At 31.4% G+C, this 11,413-nt stretch overlaps 1 protein-coding gene across 4 annotated transcripts in view; it reads right to left on the bottom strand.

Annotated features, from left to right (window-relative positions):
* Positions 1-1,634: 1,634 nt before the first annotated feature.
* Positions 1,635-11,413, bottom strand: part of LOC133174711 (sodium-dependent noradrenaline transporter-like) — a 35,591-nt gene continuing 25,812 nt past the window's right edge. For 2 of the 4 annotated variants that reach the window (XM_061309792.1, XM_061309793.1), the window contains 8 exons: positions 10,489-10,619; positions 9,455-9,472; positions 7,653-7,765; positions 6,781-6,933; positions 6,120-6,216; positions 4,851-4,924; positions 4,217-4,390; positions 1,636-3,633 (listed from right to left, as the gene is read on the bottom strand). In XM_061309792.1, the coding sequence (XP_061165776.1) occupies positions 3,415-3,633; positions 4,217-4,390; positions 4,851-4,924; positions 6,120-6,216; positions 6,781-6,933; positions 7,653-7,765; positions 9,455-9,472; positions 10,489-10,619 (979 nt within the window). In that variant the 3' untranslated portion in view covers positions 1,636-3,414. Of the gene's footprint in view, positions 3,634-4,216; positions 4,391-4,850; positions 4,925-6,119; positions 6,217-6,780; positions 6,934-7,652; positions 7,766-9,454; positions 9,473-10,488; positions 10,620-11,413 lie in introns of all 4 variants that reach the window. The other 2 variants (XM_061309795.1, XM_061309794.1) reach the window with 2 other exon arrangements.

Below are 11,413 nucleotides of genomic sequence, written 5' to 3'. Positions count from 1 at the left end.
GTTCTATGTCTATAAACTTTTGATTTTGTTCTTGTTCATTAAAGTTCAAGCAAACTACAAAAATCTTTTTTATTCTAAAAATAAAGAACAAAGTTAAAAAGTTCACTGGGAAATGAACTTGGCTGGTCACGTGCTTAAATTCCGAGCTCGGAGGATTCTCAGTAGATATGACCAAGTGCCAACTTAATGTGTAACCAGGGACAACAAAATATGATCAAGTACTAACTTAAAGTGTAACCAGGGACAACAAAATATGATCAAGTACCAACTCAAACTGTAACCAAGGACAACAAAAAACGCAAAGTGTGTAATAAGGAATGTATGCTACAAGAAATAGATGTAACCAAGGATACCCTTCTGTGTCTATGTTACAGGAAATAAGTGTAATCGGGGATTTATTCATGTGTAATCGGGGATTTATTCAGTGTTTATGTAAGGAAATAAATGTAACCAGGGTCCTCATTCAGGGACCCTATTCAGTGTGTATGCTACAGAAAATAAGCGTGACCGTAGTACCAAGGAACTATGTGTGAGTACTTCAATTTCACTTAAAATGTAGAGAGAGAGAGAGACAGCATTTTGAAAGATTTTTTTTCACATTATTCTTTTTTAGGTGACAAGGGCAAAGCCTTTTATAGAAAATAAACATTTGCTATACATAATTTCAATTTCAACATATGGCTTATTCAAAGTAAAAATTGCATGAGAACAAAAACAAAATATGTTTTGTTGAACTTTATTACTATTTCAACACTTCTGAGTATATTTTCAATCTTTTGTACAACAAAACCACAATGACACAAAAACATGTTTTCATGAAAATTCTACAGTAACAGTTAATTGACAATCTAAAAACTTTTCACTGCATGCCTCTTATGTTCTGAGAATTCCTAATATAAAACAACAAAACTCTGGACTTCAAGGAGAAGATTTTTTTAATCCAAGGCAATTCTCATCAATATCGAAGCTTGTATCATGTTGTAAATTTTGAATTAACTAGGCGGAGTTATTGTGTTGTAAATTTTGCATTTACCTCCACCCAGAAAATTTAGAATTTACAACATGATACTTGTGTGTTTCCCAAAAAATCTTTTTTTGCGTCAATTTGTTAAAAAGAAAAACATTTGATCATAATTAAAATTGATTCTAGTTAACTAAAACAGTTCTCAATCATTATCACATAGATATCATAATTCAACAATTCTTATTGCGGATATCATGAAAAGCAATGAAATGAAATGAAATAAAATACACCATGTAAAATGTGCTAATAAAATACTGTGTTGTGCTGGTCAATATTAAAATACTACCATTTTTCAAAAAATTAATTTTCTCAAAACTGAGAAATAGTAATACTCCAAATGGCTTAATAATTTTGCATTTCAATGCATCTTTTGATCCAGCTGCTTTTAATAAAAATGCATGATGTGGTAAAGCATATGTATTAAAAATCAGGCCCACAGGAACACATGGGGGATGAGAGCTGTGTGCCCAAAAGAATTTTACAAATACACTTAACAATAGCAAACAAATTAAGATATACTGTGGTTGTGTCTGCTTAATAATATCATCTGATGTCATTTTGCTTGCTAGGAACATTTGCTAGGTGATACCCCCCCCCCTCCCCCCCAAAACAATGAAATTGCTTTCTATTAAAAGATAAATGTACAGTACAGTTCAAAATTACCTTATGGTAAGTTACTTATCAACACAATATACAAATACATGTACAGAAATCTGTAAAAAGGAAATATACCACATGAAAAAAAGTTACAGTATATAACCAGTATATTCTTTTTTATTATGATTATAAACAATTCAAACATCACTTTCTTTTTAACAACCTCAATACTTCAAAAGCAAAGCCTACTGTCCATTTCAATTAGCAATGACTTTGGTTGAAACATACACTATAATCTTTGAATTACTTCATAATGCATTTTATCAACATTGCAAAAAAAAAAAAAGAAGGATGATGAAATGGTGTTACTTAGGAGAAATGTAATTATGGGTAAAAAAAAAAAAATAAACTCTAAAAAGAGAAAGTTTCTTTTATAACATTTCTTTCTAAATTTTGTGTCAAATTTTACCCCATATGGTGTACTTAATTAGATTTATATTAGTATTCATAACATAACAGAAATATTCCACTTAAACGTGCTGTGCCGCCTCTCTATAGATAATACACAATGTAAACTTCTCATTTTGTAAGCTCCAGACACCTCAGTATTACGTGATGCTACACTACATACAGTAAAACAGGCTTATAGTGAAGTGCAAGGGACCAACAAATTTGATTCATTATAAACGTAACTCTTTATATAAATTCAGTTCACAACAGGGAATGAAAATCACTTCAATGTAAGCGTAATTCATTATAAGCGTGGTCGCCGTGTTTTACTGTATTCGTTACTTGTAGGGAATCAAAAGCAGTCCCAGAAAATTGACACTCTATGGAGTATGGGTAAATTGTAACACATAAATCCAACTCTACATGAATGTGGCATTCATATTTCTGACTTACAGTTAACTAGGATATTCATTCTTAAACAACTATAAATTAAAGCAATACCACATTAAACATTTCAATTTAATAGAAGAGTATTTATAACATTCTTGTAACATAAATTGATGGGAGTATATATATATACAATGTTTGTATTCTACTGGACTAGTTCACAATACTTTGATTTCATTCAAGTCTAAAACAATTCATATTTTCAAACTTGTATGAGATTATATTGTCATACTGACACAAATGCATTATAAAGAAGTGTGATTTGTATTACTGGAATGAAGTAATTTTTTATCCATATTAAAGATAAAAATTATAATTATGCAGATAAAATTTAACAAAATGAAAATGATTTATTATGGATTCCATCAAAATGCAATACAGAACTTCATTATTTTAAAAGAGAAAACACATAATTTTGGGGGAAATACAGTCCTGTGTTATGCATGTATTTCATACATTCAAAAATTGAAAACATGATCTTTTGGTCAGCTATAAAAATTCAAAACTTTCTTTTTTCCTGCATTAATTATGCAATTTCAATACAAAAAAGAACAAATCTTTCAGAGTATTCAATACAACACGTAATTACAAGAAACACACACTAAAATGTATGTTAATTAATAACAATGTTCCATATATACATTCTGATTTCATCCCCTTCCCCTATAAAATGATAAATCACTGGTGAGATCCCCTGTTTAAGGCTTTAGACTGTCTGCAGATCTAGCATTTATTTAAATACACCTCCTCTTTCTCCTTGGTATGAAAATAACATTACACTACCCACACCTCCACAACCCTGCGTCCATGTCTGACTACATGAAAGGTTATGAATCACTCCACTTTGTTTTCTAGATCCACCTCATCCTTTTGAGATTCACACCAGCCATTCATTGCTAAATACGACTCGAGCGTAGACGTGTGTCCAACGGTTCCATTTCAGGGTCGTAAACATCTTTGTGGATGTCGTTCATTGGATACAACATAGAGCCATTACGTCCAAAGCTGTTGGTGTTGTAGGAGTACGCAGGTGGGGCACTGGGCTCAGGGGCCGGGTAGTAACCCTGGTAGTCGCGTGGTTCCTCCTGGTTACCACAAAACATGTACTGCATTCTCTGTTCAAAATAACATGCTTATCTTAGAAAATTAATACATGTAATACTTTAAAAAAATTGAAAAATTCCTTACAAAAAAAAATGTTCACAAAATTATCATCATCATTTAAGAACTTAGCCTCAGAAGTAAATACAATGAAAAAAATGACATCTTTTAGGAGTAATACTCTGCTAAACATTACTTATTCACTTTTGCACAATTATCATACTATCTGAATTCTAAACTTGCTACATCTAGGTTTAAGAATTTGAATGCATTGAATGCAATAAAATTGATATCCTTTATAGATGATTGACTTTGCTGGAAAAAGATAACTATCCAACTGATAAACAATGCTTTCCTTTGTAAAATTTTTATTTTATCTTCTATAATAGTTTGCCTGAAAATTATGCCTGCGTGATTTATCATATGATAATTCAGATGAATTTATAATTATTGAAAATTGTTAACATTTACCCCCCAAAACATTTCATGAGCAGACACTTATTCTCCCAAAGAAAGACTGAAAATATGATCAAGTAAAAAATCCAAATGTTTTTTTTAAGATTCCATTCCCTTTTCCCCTCCCCTAAACAACATTACCTCTTTGCAGGTTCCCTCGTACAAGCCACAGCTGTGCATGGCAGCTGCAGGAATGGCTATGTAAGGTACAGCCGAGATGATCCACGAGACCAGATCAAACACCTTAGAATATTCATGACCCGCATACGTCAGTGGAGACCCCAGGTACATAATGAAGGAGTACAACCAAAATCCCTGTCATATAAAAAAAAAATAAAACTTAAGTTCAAGAAAAGATGGCTAAGAACAGAGAAGAATGAAAATCCCTAGTCCTTGCCCTATCTGCCTCCAGGTGCAACAAAGATTAGGTAGATAGGAAGGTCAAGAAAGAAAACTTAAGTTCATCAAGAGAAATGTAGATTGGTTCATATGCCTATGGATAATTCATCTTTCCCCACCTATCAAAATAAATTATGATTTTTCAGTCAGGGTTCTATAATTGATTTGTGACACACAAAATAATATTCAAACTTTTTCCTCCTTGTCTCTCAGAAATTCTTTGAAACATCTTATATGAAAAAGAAAACAGAACAATTTCTTTGAAATTCAGTGATAGTATTTATTTGACAAGTCACTAATGCCACTGTTGATTAAAAAGAAGGGGGGTGGGGGGTTACATCAAGCATCATCACTTTTTAATTTTTGCAATGCTTACCGCTGTGGCTGTGGCAGCCAAGATACACCATATACTGATCAAGATTCTCTCTACTATGCTGAATGTGTGCTTCACTGAAAAAAAGTCAAACAAAGAAAGTCAGGGGAGATCAACACTGCACAGAGGCAAACTAAGTCACAGACAAATGCATTTGATGATTTGTTTATGTAAAATAAATCAAATGGTTCCGATACAATAAGTCTGAACAGGATAATTACACAGAAAATAGCTGGTCAATAATTAGGTAAATATAATTTCATAAACTTTATGAATATGACTTAAAACAACATACAGTCAATCAATCAAGCATAGCATGAAAAAGGAGAATTACCCATATATAATAAAAGGTAAAGATTGTAACATTAATCACTTCATAACAGACCTGTATCACTGCTCATTTTTCTATTGGAGTGGACTAAAAAAATGAGTGGTGCCCTTTCCCCTCCCCTCATCAGCCCTTCAGATAATTTTTACTGGACAGAAATATCCCTCATACATGTTGAAATATATTACAAAACTGAAGATCAATGTTGATTCTGGAAAACGTGTATTTTCCACAACTAAGACACTCCATTCAAGATTTGCATTAAAAGTTCAATGTCAGTCTTTTGAAATACTAAAGAAAATCACAATCCTTTCAATGTAATTTTGAAACTTTAACAACTTTGGAAAACATTATTTGATTTTGTTTAGGAATACCCTTTCCAAAATAAAGACTGTAAAGAGGAAATTGAGAAAGGACTTTTGAAAACATACTTTATACAATACATGCAAAACAGGGTATAAAACATTATTTCCTATTCAGCTTATAACACGATACTTCATTGGTTAGCATTTCCGTACACACGGCTTGAGCCAGGGGGTAAATAATGTGACGTCACAATGCATAGTTTCTCTATCACACAAGGAAATAACATGATATCACAATGCATTGTAGCACGTAGTAAATCTTATCAATAGTTTGAAACACAATTTATTAGAGCTTCGGTTTACAAAGAATTTATTTGGTTACATAGGAAATAAATTTGTTATCCAGGTCCAATCAAGGGTGTACGGGGATTTACCCCAGGTTGTATTCTATACACCCTTTGGCCTTTGGCTTCAAGGTGTATGGAATAAAACCTGGGTAAATCCCCGTACACCCTTGACTGAACCTGGATAACTAATAGTATACATATGACCTATGTTTCCTGTAAAAATCTAAAATGTTCAGAAGGAATTAAAACATGAGTGAGAAATATTTACCCTTTAATAGCATAAACAACTCACCATAAACAATAATAACAGATACTGCCAATATGAATACAGTGATAAATCTCAGTCGTGTGATGGATTGGTCCAACAAAATTATGTAGAAAAACCCAGCCTGAAATGAGAGAAACAATTCTTTAAAAAAACGCAATTCTGTTTCATAAAATTAATGCATTCATGCAAAATTTCCCACTTTTTCCTTTTAACCAACTCTTATTCATGAGCAAGAAATATCAACTTATTTTTACTTTCTTATATTTGTGATTACAACCACTGCAGAAATGAATTAAATAAAATAAATATTAAATTTATTTTTCTCAGTATTTATTTTACACTTAAGTCCCTTTTTTCGCTGCCTCTTGTCAGCTAATTTACATTTGTGTACACTCTAATCATGCTAATATGTGATGAAAACTAATACGTCATTGGTAAAACTCCAGTGAGCTAATTTATCATGTTAATGATTGTGCTAATTAGTTGACGAGGACAATTGATCTAAATTTTAAGAGTGTCCTCTTTTATGTAAATAAATATATGTATATTTACTATATTTTATTGTGTATTTATGTAGAATTTTTCCTCAGTCAAGAAAATGAATAATCGTGGATAGACAAACTGGGAATAAAAGTTGTCACAAATCATAGTTGATTAGAATCAGATATTTTTCGAAGAATCATACCCTCGTTGTCATCAAAAGTCCTAAACACATGAGGGCTACCATGAGAAAGAATGTCGTTACGAAGGTACAGCAGTGCTTCCTGTCAAAGAGCCGTGCAAATCGTGACGTCAAGCTGTCTACGATGTTATCAACGATCGTCAACATCGCAACACACTAAGTAAAGGAAAGAATGCATTAACATACAAACAAATGAAATATCACAAGTTAATTTACCATCAAAGAGGCATGGAAATTGTGACATCAAAACTGTTTATGAAGTTGTCAATAATCATCAAAACTGCAATGCACTAGATTAAATAAAGAGTGCATTAACACACAAACAAATGTAATATCATAATCAAGGTTAATTTTCCTTTCTGTTACCATTGTGATCTGAATACATATATGTCAACTAGCATGACTATGTTGTAATTTTTATTTGGTGAATTAGCCTGAAGAAAATATGATCATGCATTGACCAGCTTCCCATTTTTGTTTTGTAAAAATAAAGTGCACATCAAACTCATCAAAGATCTAATTTTGTAAGATGTTTAATTCTATATATTATGATATCAAACTAAATTAAAAAAAAATTTGATTTTCAACTTGAATTGTGTTTCAATATTGTGATTTTGGTAATTAAGGCTAACTGTATAAGTATATACCCTGCCTTTACAGTAAAACTAAAAGTCAATTATTTAGTCTTTGTTTTAAATGCAGGTAAAAAAAAAAAATTAAAATAAGTCACTACAGTTTACATTTCACATGGTATACATGTACATGTATGTAAACAGCACTAATAATTATGCTAGCCAAGCAATAGTTGCTCTTCCTGGTGCAAAATTTAATTATATAGGAAAACATTCAATTACACATAACATAAAAGTACATACCAAAAACATAAACCCGCAAATGAAGAGTGATAGGAAAAAGAGCATGGCGTAAACGGGTGGAACCTCCAACTCAGCGAAGGCTGCCGGCATCGCATTAAATACAAGCTCTATACCTGTAAAATAATTATAAGGCCATGAATCTTTCCAAGTAGAATCTTTTTTGTTTATTCTTCATGCTTTTAAATATACTTCTATCCTTAAAAAAATAATGAAACATATCTTTTCTATGGTAACCCCTTGTAAATATACAAGCATGTTCAAACAAAATAAGATTTTGCAAATGAAAATAAAAACTACATACTAATATTAATTTCCTATACAGATATAATTAAGCAACAAGTCAACCCTAACAATTTAACAATGAAAAAACAAAACAAAAATCTGTTTACAAACAAAAAACTAGGATGTGTTTGTGAACCACTGAAGATCCCCATTATAACAGCCCCTGGCCAAGTTTTCAAAACATATATAGCAAATACTGTACTGACTTTTAAGTATCTTTTGAGGATATGAAGTAAAACACACTCATAACGAAGTGCCAGGGTTTGTTGAAAGGGTAATTCATTATATCAAATAAGTTAAGAATATATTTTAAAGTCATGGGGATAAAAATTACTTCGCTATAAGCATCAATTCATTATAAGTGTGTTCGCTATAAGTGTGTTTTACTGTAATTAGAAATAATATTTTATTTGACTTGGCCCCATGTCAGGACTAAAAAAAATCTTAAATTTTTGTTTAATTTTTTTGGTAAGTATTGCAGGTCAATGGGCCTTAATGCTGCGGGTTCTGAACTCTGTCATATGAATGAATTAAGGTTTACTTTACAACAAAAAAATGATGCTGATCACACCAGTGTGTTTAACAAGCACTGGTCAAACTTAACTTGCTGGTGTAACTTAACTTACCCAAGACAAGCAAGCAACTTATTTTTTCTAGCTGATTGGTTAGTTGCTTTCATGTAAAAACCCAAGCACATCCCAAAGCATGCTTGTGCAAATTATTTCAATATGCTAGATGCTATCATTATCTGTTTGTTGCTTGATTATAGTAAAAAAAAAAATATTATAGCAAGCATTGGTGTACTGGTATGTATTCTTTGAAATTTACCCAAACTATTGAGAATTTATAAAAGAATGTTTAAACTTTTCCAATATCAGTATCAGGAGTCCCTTTAATTTATATGCTTTGGTCCTTTAAAGATCACTGATATCTTCTGTAAAATGATAAATTGATACACATGAACATGTAAAATTAAAAACAAAAACGTACACAGAATGAAACCTTTTGTTTTGGTGATGAAAATTTCTTGCTAATGAAATGACTTCTAATCTAACACAAATACATATGAATTACACACTATAGTACAACAAAAAATACAGACAACTAATTTTTATGTTTTATACACTTTCTTCCCAAACGAGGGTGAGAAAAATTATACTGCAACTAAACTGAGCTATTTTTTGTACCAAGTACTGTTCCTCAACCAGGATTTGAACCAACTGGATAACGAAAGAATATGCTTCTGTTCTTGGAGGGGGGGGGGGGGGGAATTCTAGAAATCCTAGTTTAGAACATTTTTACAGGTGTTCTTTTCACTTAGCAAAAAAAAAACCTTCTTTTTTTTAAATTCAGTTTTGAGCATTTTGAAGACATCTGCATGATGACAAAGAAACTTATATACAAAGTATACCCAACACATGAAAAGTATGGTATACACTGATGATGTAAACAAAAAAACAGACATTAAAACAGCATGATGATGATGGCGTGCTGTGCTATTCTTAGCATCAAAGACTTACTCATTCCCCTGGAGGTGACTAAAAGACAAAACCAAAAACAGAAAAAAATAATTAATGGCAGCACAAAAACACTGACAATAATCAAAGAAAAAAAACAGCAAGGTGCTTGTTACACAGTAATATGTCACAAGATTAGGATTTTCAATTAATAAATCCCGTCATTTCATATTTTTCCCCCTCCCTTTCTTATTAATAAATCCCTGTTATTCATTTTGGTAAAAAATGATGAGTGCATAGAACTTTTAATTGTTGTACATATTTGCAAAAATTGAATCAATAAACATTTTCCTCCTTCACACAAATGTCAAAAAGTCTTTTTTAATTTAGACTTCTCATGAAATATCACATTTTATCATGTACAATTTCCATAGATACCACAATTCATGTATAAAAAGAGAACTATATTTACATGTCACCAAGATTAAGATACTTTTTTTTATCTCCAACACAGAAGAGTGATCTTTAACACAAAAATATTTTGAAAAAAATTATAAATACGAAAAAATCAAATCCTGGTTGACAGTGATTGTTACTTCATTATCAAGATTAATTTAAATTCATGAGAATTAAAATTCAATAAATTTTTTTTTTAAAAAATCATATTTCAATATATGAAAAAAAAAAAAAAAAAAGTACTCTCTGCAGCACTGATTTTCAGGTTTATTAAAATTTATATAAAATTTTTAACCATTTTATAAAAATTCAGAACACTTTTCCTGTCCATAGAAAGCTATCAGGTTCCATCTTTCAGCTGTTCATTTTTTCCTCAATTTTTTTTTTTTTTTTTTTTTTTGGGGGGGGGGGGGGGCTTTATCAAGAAAATCAGACTAACACATTTACAACAACAAAAATTTTGCTCATTTCAAATGCATGAAAGAGTTGTCAAAATCTTTTTTATAGGAAGTATTCATTAATATACAGCATTATCATGCTAATTTTAGTGCAAAGATAACTCGAAGCCTCCACCCTATGTTCCTGCTTTATCACAAAAATATCTATAAAAATGAATACAAACAAGAACTACCTTCACCTACCATTCAATGCATCATCTTTTAAGACACTCTTCACTTGGGACTTCGCCAACAGGTTTCCTATATAAGGTGCCATAGCCAGCTGTGGGATCTGTATCACTAAAGCATACGTCACAATCACTAGCAACCAGCCCCTATAAAAAAAGAAAGATAGCTCAGGTATGAACTCTTAGCAACCAGCTCCTATAAATAAAGATAGCTCAGATATGAACTCCTAGCAACCAGCCCCTATATATACAGAAAGATAGCTCAGATATGAACTCCTAGCAACCAGCTCCTATAAATTAGAAATATACTAGTAGGTCAAATATCAGCTGCAACCAACCCCTATAAATCAGAAATATAGATCAGATATTACGTTCAACCTGCCCTTATAAATCAGAAATATAGGCCAGGCCCAAGGATCATGAAACAGACTTAGACTTAAGTCAAATTTTCAATCGCCTATAAAATGTTCATTAATTATTCAATTAATCTCTAAACTTGCAGATAACAACAATTTTGGAAAGCAATTTTGAAAAAATATTTTGATTTTTGGGTGCTTGACTTCTACAACATTTTAGTACAACATAAAGATTTTGACTTAAGCTTAAGATGTTCATGATCCTGGGGCCAGATATCACCAGCAACCAAACCCTGTCCATTAGAAATACAATTAAACTTAGTTACAATGAAGTTGAACACACACTTATAAATAAATTATAGATTCACACACTGATTATCCCTGTTGTTTTAAAATTTTATCATGATTATAAAATAATCAGATTTGATGAAATAAAGTTTATAAGAATAAAAAATCTTTGTCACTGGCATTTCACTATTAGTGTGTTTTACTGTGTACTTAATGAATTATGCTGCTATATTCTGCATGTAAAAAAAAAATTCAAAACATATGCTACCATTTTACCTGTGTTCTGCTGATGTCATC

This window comes from Saccostrea echinata, unplaced genomic scaffold, assembly GCF_033153115.1.
Source record: "Saccostrea echinata isolate AGI-Se365-2 ecotype Australia unplaced genomic scaffold, CSIRO_AGI_Sech_v1 ptg000058l, whole genome shotgun sequence".
Taxonomy (NCBI): domain Eukaryota; kingdom Metazoa; phylum Mollusca; class Bivalvia; order Ostreida; family Ostreidae; genus Saccostrea; species Saccostrea echinata.
Note: the sequence above shows the minus strand (reverse complement) of the source record. Positions and strands in the feature narration are given on the sequence as shown.